This window comes from Leuciscus leuciscus, assembly GCF_965113295.1.
Source record: "Leuciscus leuciscus genome assembly, chromosome: 12".
Lineage (NCBI taxonomy): Eukaryota > Metazoa > Chordata > Actinopteri > Cypriniformes > Leuciscidae > Leuciscus > Leuciscus leuciscus.
Genome location: NC_138736.1, coordinates 17,289,969 through 17,306,755, shown reverse-complemented (window position 1 = coordinate 17,306,755; position 16,787 = coordinate 17,289,969). Strand labels below are relative to the sequence as shown.

Here is a 16,787-nt window from a genome sequence, read left to right as displayed (position 1 = left end):
AAGGATTTTCCCCGAGCGTAAGATATCTTACGCAGTACGAGAGACCTCTCGTAAGAGAACCAACCTTGCAACATGGGGACTAACGTCCCTGTTTTAATTATTCTTATTTCTTTTCATTATTTTAATTTCTTCTATGTAAAGCACTTTGAATTGCCATTGTGTATGAAATGTGCTATATAAATAAACTTGCCTTGCCTTGCCCGGTAAATTGGAAATAGGAAGTCTCGTGAGAAGCGAGAACGAGCGAGAAACACAAACTGCTTTACGTCAATTCAACATAAACACACACACGCCATATGATACTGTGTATGTATTACCCACCTCGGTAGACATAGCTCCACACGATAAAGTTGGCCGGCTCCCATAATAACAAATGCACATGAGCAGCGGTAGAAAGGGGGAGGGGGGTGTCGCAAGTGAGATTTTTTTTTACTACAGCGTTGTGAAATATACGGCCCACAGCTGTAGGGGGAGCTCGTTGAGAAAACACGGGACAACAAAAGGGAAAATCAGTGAAGAAATGGCTTGTTCCCCTTTAACTGTAGCGTGTTATTCAATATTACATTTGAAGTTTATATATAAAAAATGGTATCTGCATGGTATCTTCAATGCAACTTCATTACAAATGTGTAATTACAAATTTATTTAAAAACATAACATACAAGTTTCAATAGAAATGGAATTAAAGTATGTTTTATGTTTATTAGTAAATTCGGCAGTACACTTGAACCATTTCAAAGGCAACAGAATAATGAAATTACATATAAATATGTACTTAATTCCTACTTACGTAGGCTAAAAATCACTCTGAAGTTCATCTGGTGGCATTTATTATAAATATAAACTATAATATATATGTTTTTTTTTAAGTCCAAAAACATTACATTCAGTTTTCACTAATAGTATATTAATTCAAAGTGTATTATTTCCATAATAAGTACTCTTTTTTTTAAAGTATGCTAAAGTGTACTCCTTTTTCAGAGTGTATTAATTTAGGTTTGAATTGTTTTATAATTATCACAATAAGAATGTGTATTACTGCTTGTGTGTCTATGTTTCTCATCAGAGGTGCACAGTAAACACCTAAACTGTTTTTATAGCAGACAAAACTCAAACAATTGTCACTGTTAAAGTGAACTTATTTATTTTTACTCCATGATTTTAGTGTAACATACAGATCTGTCCTCTGTCCCATACATTTCTCTCTGACAGCCATGGTTTCGACCCCAGATAAGAATGCTCGTCCCGTCAGCGCTCCCATTATGTCTCCCATCTCCCCGGGTGATGTGGCTCCTTCCCCAGTGGCATCTGCCGCCCGCACTGACCGTAAAGAGACGTCCACGCCCACGGGCCGTCTACGCTCCTCTGAGAGGAAGAGTGAGGTGAAGGCCCATGTGACAGATGGCTCCAAAACACACAGCACCAAAGCAGAGGGCACACCTGAAATCAAGGTATGGCACACACACAAATATATACTATAGTTTGTCAATATACAATTAATGGAAATTTATTTTAAATCATAATTAATGCTTTTATTTTATTAATTATGTTTTTATTTGAACAAAATCATATTTTGTTTTAGATCATTTTAGTGCCCCCTATTTTATGTTTAAGTATAGTTGAAAGCCTCGGAAACTTGTTTTCAGACCTGTAGATCATTTGCTTTGTTTTCCGAAACAGGGACTTAATTTGTTACAATGTTGCATTTTATTCTTGGTTCGGTTTGCTTTCACAAGGCAACATTTCAAAGCATACCAAAATGTGTTTATGCAAGTCACATGTGAGTAAAGCTTTCTCACGTCAACCGAACCACCCCAGAGTTTGTTTGCAATCGGGCCGAGACCACCTCGTTCAGGCGATCTCGGAGCGATTGTTTTGGTACGGATCTGAGCACGTTTGCTGTGTTCATATATGCCTAAATGAGGGAGAAAGTGCACCAGGTTCCTAAACAAATGCTCCAAATGAGCCAGGTGTGAAAACGCCCTTAAACAAAATGTAAGAAATACTTTGATCCATGAACCTTTTTTATAAACCTGCAGTACAGACTCCTAACTGACCTTTAAATTGTTGGAGTAAGTGATCAGAAAGCAAGCCTAAAAGTACCTGTAAGAAGCTACAAGGCCTTTTCATAACTAGAATGATTACAGTTCCATTAGAAAGAAAAAGCATCTTTATTTGAGACCACACATGTAAGATGGACATGATGTTTAGGTCTATTTGAGACCGCAAGAGTATGCATACTCTCTCTGTGCTGCTACAGACGGTAGCCCGGCGAGAACGGCGGCACCGTGATGCCCCGGTGGTGACGGCCACCAATGGGGAGAGAAAGAGCCAGGTTTGTGCTCATGATTTCAGCCAATTACTAAGGCTGTTGTAATATGCATACAAAAAAATACAAATTTGAAAGCATTTGATAAACTTGTTAAAATATTAGTGCATGCTGACAATATTATAGTATCATACTATTAATACATAAATTAACAGCTGTAAGAAAATCATAACCATCGTGAATCTTGTTTTTTGATGCAGTAAGTGAGAAGCAAAGAGGTAACTTGTTTTGTAGACACTTACATACTCTCTTTCTTCCCCTCTGGGGTCTAAACAGTCGCCACGGGCGGACACTGAGATGGTGCGCATGAGGAAGGTCAGAGCTTGTTCCATACAGTTATCACAGCATGAGGACGATGCCATTGTACTCATCATTTCCTCACTGCCCATGTTTTACAACAAAAATATAATTTATTATCTGCTTTGGCTGTATCTTGCTTGCACTTGTATGAGTTAGGCTGTACCAGACAGCGCTGTAGCTGTCAGATACATACCTATTCAGGCTGCACCAGTGAATCAGTGCATACTGAGGTTTACAGAATGAGTGAAGTACGAATGAACATTATGACATTTACATTGTTATTGTGGCATTTACTCTAGCATGCAGTGTCTGTTGCACTGTCTTTTACATAGATGCAGACCAAAACTTTCTTTTTTAGGAAAGCCAAACTGTGTTTTCCTGCTGCAAACCTGAGTTACTCCAACTTTAAATCCAACTGAGATAAATAATATTTTAAATAAACACTTTTATATACGTTTATACTTTTAATTCATTAACATTTTTGGAGAAGCAATTTAAAGCATATTTTAAGGAATGTTTAAAACAACCTAAGCTCTATCAACAGAAACATGTTAATGTATAACAAAACTGAAGAACAAAATCAATGAGATTTATACACTACCAGTCAGAGATTTGGACATACCTATTTTCCTAAAAAAACCATGCCCTGGATGATTCCAGCAGTATATATTGAAAAAAAGGATACGGCCAAGCACTGAACCCTGAGGTACCCCGGCGATACCCAAAGCATTTACCTGTAAGGTGGGAATTAAAGTGTCATGAAACCCCCCTGTTAAAGCACTGGTCGTTCACACCTCAGATTTGAAAGACTCAAGAAATGGATGTGTAAAGCTGTGGAAAAGTGGGAGTGTAGAGGATGGGAAGTAGGGAGACAACCAATAAAACACAGACCTACAACACGCTCATTATACAGACAAATGATTATTGAAATATGAGCTGAGAAAAAACAACCAAACAACAGAGTTGGGGGCTCATTGGTGTATTTTAAAATTATAACCCTATGACAACAAACTCACAAAATTCTGCTACTAACAACTATCATGAACAAATCAAATACGTTTTGATAAATTATTCTTAGAAATATCAACAAAACAGCATTATAACTTTGCAGAGCTATTGGTCCATATGAAAAATTAGGAAGATTTTCATTACGTTAAAAGTACTACAGTCTCTGAACAAATGACACACATCAGTTTAACACAGAAGGAATAAAGGCATAGTTACTTTTTTGTCCATTCTTCTTTGAAGTTGAACTTGCGTTAATGATCACTGTCCTTATTTGCACATATATATTTCATTTGAAGAAGACATGATGAAATATGTGTTCATACATGGTGCTGTGTTACGTTTGGAGGACTAGAGTATATGAATTATGTCCTTAAAAGCTTGAAACATGCCTGTTTCGGTCCATTTATGAACTATGATCTGCACTGCAAGTGTTGTTAAACTCATCGTGGTGCTCCGCACATACTGTATGTGTTTGGTGTTGGTAGTCAAACTCCTAATGCAAACAACACTTCTGTGTTACTGTACTGAAGAAACATACACTTATGACTTATGGCAGAGGTGAGGCGAAACAGTCTTTTGTGACATTTGAATTCTCTACTAATCTTAGATTAATCTAATCTCATGCATAATACAGTGCAGTGATTGGATTAAAAAAGTTTATTCTCATGAATAATGTGGAGAAAAGCTCAGAAACAGTTAACATAGACGCATACTCTCTAGCCACGGCAGCCAATCACCACTACGAATTACCGCATACCGCGGTATTACCGCACTTTTTATGATGTTGGTTCAAATTTTCTTTTTAAACCGGAAGAAAACAATACAAACAAACAAACAAACAAACAAACATCTCAAAAAATGTGTTTTAGGGTTTCATGACTCTTTAAACAAGCAGAGATTCATGTGATGCTCAAGTTGGAGTGGATAGTAAAGAGGAAGTGGCTGACAATGTCAAAGTCGAACAAAACGAGAACAGATTATTGTTAAGATGCTCTTTCCACCTGTGAGGCTTCATTTAAGGATAGCAAGGCTGAATAAGTTGAATGTTCGCTTTGAAATCATGTCAGTCAAGTTAAATCCTTACTGATTGCTCTCTAGCAGCTTGTTCTGTGAGAAAAAAAGAGAAACCTTGTTGAACACAACTTGCTCAAGTGTTTTTCGCCATGAATGGAAGAAGACAGACTAGTCTGCAGGTGGTCTGGAATTTAATGTTAGTTACACAAGCCATTCTGAATGTGGTGGGAAAAGTTCCAGTGTGTAGTGATACGTTTATGATGCATGTGAGTGCTGTGGGGTGGGAGAGATGCTGTGTAAAAGATGGGAGAGAAAAGGATCAATGGTAGGTTGGTTGGAGAGGAGAACTTTAGAGACCTCTGCCTCCATAAGAGGAGAGGAGAGATTTGCATGCGAGTCGTGGGTGTTTGTTAGTTGTTTTTGTGTGTTGAGAATTGGCTGCTGCTGTTTGTTACTTGATCTGTGAAATATTGGCAAAGTTGTTAGCCATTAGGGAGGATGTGGGAGGGAAGAGGTGAATGCCTCCTCAGTTTGCAAGTATCTGAAGTACTGTTGATCTTGTTGTGTAGTTGGATGCTTTTGCAGTGTCAACATTGGCAGAATAAGATGACTGCAAAGCAATGGATCTCTGACTAATATGCATAGGCTGACCTGACAGCACGTGTAGTGTGTCATTCTCAAAACCAGAAGCCCAAAGGCCTAGACTAAATGTGACTGGCTACATTTTATACAGAACCTACTCTAGAAAAAGCTGTAACATACAATAGATTTCATATTTTTAAGACCACCAGGACTCTACTCCAGGAATATGTGTGACTCAAAATTTTATCCTCAATTATTCAAACTCAATAATTCAAATTCAAATTTAATAATTGTTGTTTATGAATTATGATTTCTTTGTGAAAACCACACACAAGTTTTAATCAGCAGAATGTTTTGGGATTTGCATAATTTTCTCTTGACTGCAATGAATAGCGTACTAGCCTAGAAGTGAAGATCTAGAAAGGTTGTTAAAGTGGAACATATAGCATTATTTACATTTATTTAATCCTAACCATACTTTTAAACAGAGTGCTTATTGCAGAAATAATATGCTTTAAAAGAATATGTGAATATTAAAAGAGAATATCTTTTAACCCACTTAAGTGGGAATTAAGTACATCTTTACATGTAATTTTATAATTACTTCATTGTCCTTGAAATATGGTTAAAGTGTACTGCCAAATGTGCTGACAAGCATTTGTGGCAAACTAAAATATACTTTAATGTAATTTCTATTGAAACATGCATGTCATGTATTAAAATATATTTGTAATTACACATTCATAATGATGAAGCAATTTAGAATTTAGTACATTTTAAATATATTCACTTTAAATGTTATATTGAATAACATACTACAGTTAAAATTATAATCAAATACTTTATATGTGCTTTAATGTGTTTGTAAACATTTTCAGATACGTATACTTCTTTAAAGCACAAAACAGGATTAAAGGTATAGCGGAGGATTTTCTTTTTCCGGGTGGATCATCAAGACTATTGGTCCTCCTAAGTGTCAATCATTCTGGAGATATGTTTACGTTAGGCCGTCGTACGTGCTCGTGCGCATGATTCACACGATGGCGTGCGCTCAGAACACAGGTTGGGCTTCCCACTGATGCCTCAGTCGCGAAGTTTCTACTTGACAGGTAAAGTTTGGCATGCTATTTGGAGAAATGCATTTAAAATCACTGCTAGTAAAAGTTAATGTAAGCTATGATTAGCTCGTGCATGCTCTCTCGTGCACATGTTTAATAGGCGTTCCCTCTCGGGAGCAGGTAGAGTGTTGCGCATGTGCATTTTTTAAAAAAATGGAGAGGGCGGTTCTTTTCTAAAATTCAGGAAAATTCTCCGCTATACCTTTAAGTCAAAAATAAAATTTTGCTTTAAAGTGCGTTTTAAATTATTTCAAAGCACATTTTTAAAAATTTTACTTAACTCTTTCCACACCGTTTTCTTTTTTTACGTTTTCAGCCACCACCAGCATTTTTTTTAATTTTCACAAAAAATCATTTTGTTGTATGAATATCTGAACTCTGCAGGGAAAGAGTTTATTGTGTTGTTAATAAACATGAACATAGTCATGAAAGTACACTTAAATGTACCTAATTGTGATTTAATTCATATTATATCATGCAAGTAGTTCTTCTTTTAAATATAGTTTTAAGATTTTAAAGTACACTACAAGTGCACATTCAATACAATTAAGTACACTTCTTTTTCACTAGGGTAAACCTGGAGATCAAAAGCTTTTTAAGTTCATGAGAAATAAAAATGTGGTCATGTCCAAACTGCTGACTGGTAGTGTGCTTTTATATACTCTAGCTAATCATGTGGTTATAGACATTAGACAATGCTCACTTATATTAATCTTATAACCAAGATTATCCAAAACATTTTCAAGACAAGAATTACACTGGTTGTGTTAGAGTGGCTCAGAGTGGTCAGGATGCTCAATCAAATGTAGCATTGATTTAATAACACCAGAGAGTTGCAAAGTGAATAACGTTTCACAAATTATGGCAAAGAGGAGTTTATTGGAAACTCATTACACTTTCATAACTTTACCCATTGCACAATTATTCCTGACCTTGCTGTCACCCCTGACCTTTGACCTCTCCCCCCTGTCTAGCTGCTGTGGTTCATCCATATTTGATTTGTCTCCATCCCTCTACATCCCCACACACTGAATGCATCTGCAGTTCAAATCTTTAAAAAAAATACCCAAGAATCATTTCATGATTTTCTCTACGTTCAAACACTGCCGACTTTTTTCCCCCCTGTTCTTCACAGAAAAGAGCTAAGAAAATTGAGGGGGAAACTATTTATATCAAACATAGCAATTTAATGTTGGAGGTTTGTATTGAAACTCTGGAAATGTCTTGTTTTTGCCGCTGCATGTCTCACTGCATGATATTCTGTTTCATCTTGTTTCTTTCTTCATTCTTCTCACCGCACACTCTTTTGTGTTTTGTTTTGTAGCTTAACCCTAAAGGCTTGGCATGCACTATTTACCTCACTAACTGTAATGCAAGTACTCGCTTCTATTTATTCTTCAACTTTTTTTTTAGCACTATTTCATTAAATATATGATTGGGAATTTTGAGTTAACTTATTTCATATGAAATGTATTTACTTTTTTTCCCTTCAGTTCATAATTTAATGCAAAATTGATCTGATACAAAAATTTAGCCAGCAAGTAGTTGTAAAACACTGACAAATACATCTTTAGAGCATTTTATTTCATTTAGCAGTAGACTCTATGCTTATTCTGTTCCAGCTTCTCTAAATATTTCTAATGGGCTTCTCACACTTTAAATTAATAAACAATTTATAACCCTGTATCTTGTTTCCTGTTTACATGCTTCATACTTTACCCTGGATTATCAAATTAATCCTGCATGGTCAGATTTTAAGATTTCACACTACATTTAGCCTGCAGGCTAGCCTGCAAATTGACGTCATGGCTTAACAGTTCAAAACTAATGATTGAAAAAGAACAAAACTATCCAAATGTGGAATTGTCACCACATAAATATGCTAATGTACATAAATGCCAATAATAGTCTCTTCATCACTAATTCATGTTTTCTGTCACGGTTATTTTTAATGGTTTACCCAGTATATTTAATGGCCTGGACACTGAAACTAAACACAGTGACTGAGCACATTGATATTTAATCCAATTCAGAATTTCATGGCTTAAAAATGGTCTTTAGTCTGGGTTAAAAACAAATGTTGACCCAGGGTTAAACATAGTGCGACAAGCCCATAAATATTCAGAAAAAGTGTACTGTTTAGCCAGATTTACAGTAATATCATTGTCGTCCATTTAGCTACACCATGTTTTTATTTATTTGTTATCAGATCACATGATTATATTACTGATATGCAGTGTTCTACTATACAGATTATACAGCCTGTCCCAGTCATATATTTACATATTTATATTTAAGCTACAAAAGCTGTTTGTTACTGTTGTCCTTGTGAGGTCTGATGAGTCTGATAATGAGTCTGACAACCAGATGTATTTTGTGACATTAACCCCTTCAGCCACACCATGACCTCTTCTCTAACCCCGTGACCTCTGTATCTGACCAAACATCTTGTATAACACTGTGTCTATTATAATATTAAGTGTTAAGATTGCTGTTGGTGTTTGAGCCAAGCACTGTTTTGCACTTTGCTTTGTTTCATAAATCAACTGATTAACAGACATGTGTCAAATCTATCATATGCATTGAATTGTGACAGCATATGATTCATTTAGTACGCTAGCTTTAGAATGGAATATAGACCAGTTTGTAAAACAGCATGTTTAGAGATCAGAACCCAGCATTTGACCCATGTCTGAACTCAAGCTTTGTTCACACTGGAGCTTGAACAGCTAATGTTAAAACCGATGAAGTGCTTACATGATTACCACCTCATCTAGATTTTAATTAATGAAATAACATCAGAGATCTTTTTCAAACTAAAGTGAGCTGCCTGCCAGACTAGCTTTTAAGGCATCATAAGCAATCCAGGAAAGCTATACATAATTAGCCTGACAAGCCAGACCCACATCAAGATGTTGGATCTGGGAACACACCATTGGCAGTGCTCAATCCGAGGGGCGGGATAAACGGTTGTCTTTCAAATTCCCTCTGCACTCAATAGGATAGCGCTACAACCAACCAGAGCGTTTTCCCACCAGCGGAGCTAGTTGATAGATTCAACTTTTGCTGTATCCGGTCGGATCTTTGCCGTATCTTACATGATGTGATTGACATGACTAGAGTTTGGTTTTTCCAACTCGCAAGCCAACGGAGAGTTGCCAAACGACACTGGCTGCAAAATAAAGATTTCTGGGCTAATACATAATAGTGCCACACAAAATTATTTTAATTTATTATTTTAATATGTTAGCATGTTACTAAGCTTCAGTATTTTAATAGATGTAAAAACAATTATTTGATATATTTTCTGTAAATGATAGAATACATAAAATATTACCTTACATTTCTGCCAAAAAGGTTTCTTTGGAGGCAGAATAACAATTGCTGACTATTGCCAAAAGTATATTTCATTTTATATGTATATGTGTTCAGTGCATGTGATGTAAATTTGATCATTAGCGTAGTACAGTATGCTTGCAGCTAGATTTTTCTAACCATGCATACTCTGTACGCTCAGCTCACACATGCACATTTTGTCCACAAGGTGGAACAACAAACTACTGGAGAAGCAATAATATTAGTTGTCGAGTACTTGTGTGAGGGGTTTAAGAGATACACGCAACTCTTTAGCAAAGAAATATTTATCGCTCATCAAATTGTCAAATACTCGACAAAAACTAAACTTTCTAGTCCTCGTGTTGAATGCCTGTGTTCATGCACGCTATCGAATGAAGTATACCTTGAAAGATCGTGCATTCGTCTACTATACATATGCTAGCATTCTTGTCCAAACTAAAGTGTACTTTGGGCCTATTTTGTAGAACACTTACGATGCTTTAAAATACTGTCTAGGCTGTCAGCTCACGAGATTTAAGAACAGAACCATTTGTAGCAGTTTCAAACTACTAGCCTGCAAACTTAAATTTGACACACTGTAATGCAGTAGCTTTTTCAGCTGAAGTCTTAAGTCAGTGAATGTAGATGATGAGGTCTGGTTTCTCATGAGAGTGTTTCACTGTTGCAGATGTTCTGTTGGGCACTGAGACACAGATCAGTTCTCCATTTTATTTCCAAAGTCTCACCTGTCTACCACAGTTAAAGGAATGAAGATCAGCTGAGATTTTAGACCGTCTGTCTCTCTCTCGATCTCATTAATCACAGTTTGTCTGTACACACATGGATCGTTTGTTTTGAGCAGTCACAAAGACTCCTCTCTGAAATGAATATTCATAGCGTCATAGTGTCTGAGCATAGCTGATTACCCGATGCCACTGAGAGGAGATGATGGGTGACAAATCAAGCTGCGGGTGGTGAAAAAAAGGGGAAAATGCAATGAGAAGACAGTGAAAGTGGAAGAGAAGAGACCTGTGTCTTGGTGGCCCATGGGCAATCTGTAGAATGGCTTTGTGTGTGACATTCGCTTGACTGAAAACCGATGTGACTAGGGATGGGGATCATAAGAAATTTAATGATTTTGGTTCCTTAGTGACTCATGTAAAATAATGATTCAGTGAGTGAATTGGTTGCTGAGTTCAAACCCATGAGTTCAAGACTTGTTTGTGTCTGATTAATTAAAAATAACTGCTTCAGTCATTGATATCTACACACTGTACATGTGTTGTTGCGTGCAACCAGCGAGGACAACACATTATACAACACAGCACGTTTATATTGTGTTGTCCTCACTGTTTGCACGCAACAACAAATCTACAGTTATTTATTGTTTCTTGTATTATTATGTACACATTTTTAAAAGTAAAGTTTTTAATTGTCATCTATGATTCCATGAAGAACCTTTCCATTGTACAAAAGGTTATTTATAGTGGATTTTTTTTTTTTTTTTTTTTTTTTTTTTTTAATGGTTCTCTTAAGAACTGTTTACTGAAAGATTTATTGAGGAACCCAAAATAGTTCTTCTATGGCATCTCTGCAAAAAAAACATTTTGGAACCTTTATTTTTAAGAGTGATGCACAGTCTTTCCCATCATCGATTCAGACTACAAGCTCACAACCCACCCCAGATGGAATCTGTGGAGATTTAAGAATCATTAACGGAACCAAACATCTTAAAATTATCCAGTGCCAGTGTATTGATAAAAATACTTGATTCCCAACCCTAGATGTGACATCCCTTGAGTTTAGAGTAAAATAGTGATTTATGTAAGATCATTAAACTAATGAGACATCTTCATTGGGTTATTTCTCTCTCTTAATCTCTTCATCTGTCCTTCATCTTCCTGTGTTCTCTCTTTTTTTTTTCTCAATTTTGCTATCGGTTCCTAAATTTCTCTTCTTCTATCCTCTTGCACTTTTTCTTTTGACCTTTTTGGTATACTTTCTTTCCGCCTGGACCTCTATTTCTCTCTCAGGATGTGGAAAAGACACAGACAGAAATCATGCGCCATCACACGAGTATCAGCGAGCTCAAGCGAAGCTTCATGGAGTCGGTGCCCGAGCCGCGGCCCAGCGAGTGGGACAAGCGTCTGTCCACCCACTCGCCCTTCCGCACCGCCAGCTTCAATGGCCAGCTGCAGCCCGACGTGAGTACTGGGGTTACGCACGGGGTTAAAGGTTACACTTCATTGTTGGATTTAGAGTCTTTGTATGCCTTGCTTGAAGATAAGATTGAAAAAGCCTGTTCTTGAAGATATATTTGATAGTCATCCATGTTTGTCAGTGGTGGTTTTATACCGCAGCATTGCATTTTCAGACTGGGTAAATTGATGACCAAAATCTTTTTTTCCCCTCATATACATTCCATATCTATAAATTGACTGACTGCTATGACATTTTTGGTAGTCAGGTTATCAGAGTGCCAAAAAGTTGCGTTGATAAGGTTTTGGGTTAAAGCAATGAGCACTTTTGAAGAACTGATTTTTCCAAACTTTGCCAGTTTAGTGATTTACTTAGTGGTCACTGGTGAGTAAACTAGACATCCATGAGCAGAACTGTTCTGAGTTATCTCTGTGAAATTATTGTTTTTTACACACATTTTTCGACCATTTCTTCAGTGTTGCTTTTTTTCGGAGACTGCAATACCATTATTTGCATTCTCTCTATATTCTTCATCTATTCTATCTATCATCATCTTATTTTTTTATTTTCCCCCTTAATGGCAAACATTAGTTGGTCAACTTTATATTTCAGTCAGACTGTTCTCTTCCTGTGCAAAGTAAATCAGACTTTATGCCACTAATCAAAATGATGCACTGAATAATGTGCTACGTGAAACTTTACGTGTTATAACACAGCCTAAGTATGGTGCAATGATGCACATTCTGCAACCCTGAAAGCAGTTTTTTGATGTGACAGACAGTAAATTAGACAAGTTCAGAACTTGGAACTGAACGCATATTCTGCCAGCCTGTTAAAATCATTCTGAATCATTAGATGAACACCTCATGCTAATGAAGCTCAACTTTCTTTCTTCTATGGAACACAAAGGATAATTGATCTTATGACTGAAAAATAACTGCACAAATAGCCAATCAAATCGCTGTGCTGATAAGCCTTGTAGTTATCTGTCAAACTTACTGAACTGTCTATGACATACAAACCTCCTTTTTTTTTGTGGCAGTTTCCCAAGATAATCAGTGTCCATGATTATGACATGTATTTTGTCTGACTTCTTGGGGTAGATTTCCCCTTTTAGTTTCACTATTTTCTCAACTTATACTGTTATATTTAGTGTTTCAACATAACAACCTGATACAAAAGCTTGTGCTTTCTGTTTTTTTGAATGATGATAAATTACATTTGAAGTAATTTATTCCAAAGTCATCAGGTACATCAGTGAGTGAGCTGATTCGCAATGTCATTTTGTTTGATGGATAGATTACCCAGTGAGTGTGGTTAAGTAATCGCTGTTGTAAGGCTAATTATGCTGGTTGCTCTTTTCCATGCAATTAGACCTCGTGCAAACTGAGGTTTTCAAACTGTAAAAGGAAGCAAACGCACCAACAAGTAGTCCATCCTATATTTCGAGTCTTCTAAAGTCGTACAGTTAGCTCTTCTATTCTTCTAAATGTCTCCTTTTGTGTTTCACAGAAAAAAAAGGAAGTCATAGGTTTGGAATAACGCTGAGTAAATGATGATTTTTTTTGCCGAACTGATTCTTTAACATGATAAATTATGCGGAACTTGATAAGAGACTAAAAATAATTTGGTTTTATTTTGCAGTTTTCACTGATACAAAAGGCATCTAGTTGGTCACTTGCACATGTTGGTCAGTGACACCTGAATAAGCAATAAGCACTTTATTTATAAACTCTCAGTGTGTTTGTGTGTGTGTGTGTGTGTGGGCATGTGTGCATAGGTGAAGATGCCTCCTCTCCTACCCATTCACTGTGTAGCGGGAGGTATATCAGAGGTAAACGTACTCTTATGACTTATGTAGATAAAGAACAACACAAGCAGAAGCATAAATGGCCGCTGGACGCTATGGTCATGACCCAGTCAGAGTAGGAGAACTCCTCTCTCTCTGAATCTGCTCACTGCCTGCAGCTTTTATAGACCCCCCTGACCACGCCCTCTGCCAAAGCTCTGCCCTTTATACTACTGCTGCTGCTCTCTGAATGGCTACTGACGGCTTTATTCTGCTTTGATCTGCCAATCGCATGGCTGGATTACACTGCATAAATAAGCTGCATGAGTCTGTTAGTTCATTGACAACCAAAGTAAGTATAAAAGGAAAACGTAGTAAAAAAGCAAATAGGAAGAGCAAACAATAAGAAACTGATCCCCCATTTTTCCCTCTTGTTGTCCATCCTTTCCTTCCCATTGTAAACTCTCCTCCATCTCTCCTCGCAAAGTCTTGTCCTGGATCACAGTCCTGTCCTCCTCCACTTTCATCCACAGCTCCATCTCCACCTCGATCCTCCTCCTCTCCAAAAACAGGAGTGTCTAGAAATGCTCAGAGAGGGGCACACCCACGCCCCTCCTCTGCTGAGGCTTATTACATCATGTACCAGTCTCAGACCTAAACACAATACACTGCCACATGACACACTCCTCCATTCTCTCAAATTCTCTCAAGACAGTGTGCTCTTCTAGTTAAGTTGTTACATTTTAATACAACTATTTAGTATATTTTATGCTTATCCATAGATGTCTTAAACACTTGTCTAATATTGATCATCTCTGTGTTTAGGTGTTAGCACTAGAGATGGGAATTGTAAAGAACTGAATGGTTCTGATTTCTTAATCATTCAATTTGTGATTCCTTTACAAATTTTAAGGAATCATTCCCCATTATTGGCCTTAAATATATATTGAGCAAAAATATTAAACGTTTTAAAGTAGGGTTTATATCAATAAAACTCGTAAATAAAACACTAAAAACTCTTTTAAAAATACAATAAAACACTAAAAACTCTTTTAAAAATACAATAAAACACAAAACGCAACTGCACGGCATGAATTAACATCCACGTCTCGGTTTATTTCAAGATTAAGATGACAGAAGTAATGACTTATGGGTTCAGTTATTAAGTCAACAATTGTTCCGGGTATGCGTTTCCCAAAAGTATTGCTATGGTTGCATAGTTCCATCGTTACCAATATAGTTCAATGATTTAGCGTTTCCCGAAACTGTAGTTTCAACAAACATTAACAAACTTGTGAGGTTGAAACTACAACTCTTGAACTGTAGTCAGAAGCATAGTTTCTTGTTAGTATGACATATAGGCTTCAATAGATCATGCTCCTGAGTGAAAAAAGCAAGCTAACATTCAGGGCAATCTAGATCTTTCATTACATATGTATACAAATTTCATTCTATGTTATTTAGTTTGTCAAGAGAAAAAGTGGCTTTAAAGAGTGCACATGTGCTCTAGTATCATGTGCATTTTATCATGTTCGATTCAGACCACAAACTCTCAACTAAAACAGTTTCTTTGGCTTGTGGTACTGCAGATTTAGTGGCACACAAAACACTGTTTAGTATTTAAAAGTATTAGTTAATTAACTGTTAACAAAAATGAACATCATGAAATTCGTTAAAAATGTAACCTTTTCTGAATAAGAACCAGTTCTTGATTCCCAACCTTAGTTAGTAATGAATGATCTTTACGGATATAGTAAACTCTGATCTAGCCAATGACAGAGTGTAGTTCTGTGACAGACACTGATCTGATCGTCTAAGGATCTCGCCTAGTGGTCCAACCCACTCAAACCCTGCAGGTTTTTATGGTGTTTTTCTGTCAGTGATGGATATTTGCACTGCCAAAATAATGTCTGCTGCCAATCCTCATGTCAATCAGATGTCCACCATGCCACAAACACCATAAAAACCCTCAAGGCCTTTGCTTCAATCCATCTGGCCTGCTTAAAACACTCTGGTCAGATGCCGAGCCCGGACCCATCAGTACTACCCCCATCAATCTCTTCCCATGTCTTTCCCCATTCCCCATGTCTGTTCATTGTTCTGTGTCTCTCTTGGTGTCCCGTTGCCCTGCGCAGAGATGGAAGTGTGCAGCAGGCACGTGGAAGCAACAGCAGGTAAGGGTCAGGTGGGCGCCCGTGCCAGGAGGGCTGCCGCTACTGCAGCTTATGGAGGAGGATGAAGATGATGATGACCATAATGAAGAAAAAGACATTGAGGCTCAGGGACATGCCGTCCAAGTCTCCATAGATGTGTCAGCAGTGGAAGAGAGCCGTACTGACCGAGTCTGCCAGCTGTACCCAGTGTTACGGCATCGCCCTCCAGTCTCCTTCCTGTTGAGCAGCCTTCTGGTCTTGATGCTGATGCTGTGGTGGCTTGTCTTCATTTAAGAGCAAGTGGAAGAAAATAAATAGTTATCAGGGAGGCAGCAGAGCTGAGCTTTTCTGGATTATGAGACAATGAGGGAGAGAGGACAAGTTCATTCCTTTTTTCTGTTTGTTCCTCTTGGATTCTTAATGATTTCACCACTTCACAATGGATGCTGATTGACAGCTTATAATTTAAAACTATTTATGTACTGTGACACAAAATCCCTGGATGCAAGAGCACTATGTTTTCTTAATATGGTGTAAATATTCACTTACCTTAAGTTCATTTTGAACTCACTGCTTAAAATAACAATTACATTTCACTCAAATTACTTTTTATTTTTTATTTTTGGTTTATTGGTGTTATCAAGGTGAGTATGAATTGAAATGAGACTGTTCTTATTATTATTTTTCTTAATTTCTGCAATTAATTAATCTTAAAACATTTACCACACAGACTAAAACGCTGTCTTGGAGATGATTTCTGGTTTCAGTGTTGTTTTTGTAATACAAAAATATAATTTTGGAAATGTCCCATTGACAGTCCTAAACTATCATTCGTTTTCCAGTTAAAGTTTAACTGATAGTGTTGATGTCATCATAGTATTTGCATATAACGTTGTGAGTGGTCTTAATTTTTATGCATTTATTTGCATACTGATTTCATGTTCGGTCTTTCAATTATG

At 37.0% G+C, this 16,787-nt stretch overlaps 1 protein-coding gene across 8 annotated transcripts in view; it reads left to right on the top strand.

The window, feature by feature from the left end:
- epb41a (erythrocyte membrane protein band 4.1a) overlaps positions 1-16,787 on the top strand; it is a 74,247-nt gene that overhangs the window by 44,877 nt on the left and 12,583 nt on the right. For 2 of the 8 annotated variants that reach the window (XM_082186708.1, XM_082186705.1), the window contains exons 12-16: positions 1,213-1,451; positions 2,261-2,335; positions 2,606-2,644; positions 7,487-7,549; positions 11,721-11,891. In XM_082186708.1, coding sequence (XP_082042834.1) covers positions 1,213-1,451; positions 2,261-2,335; positions 2,606-2,644; positions 7,487-7,549; positions 11,721-11,891 — 587 coding nt within the window. Of the gene's footprint in view, positions 1-1,212; positions 1,452-2,260; positions 2,336-2,605; positions 2,645-7,486; positions 7,550-7,675; positions 7,724-11,720; positions 11,892-16,787 lie in introns of all 8 variants that reach the window. The other 6 variants (XM_082186707.1, XM_082186706.1, XM_082186710.1 and 3 more) reach the window with 6 other exon arrangements.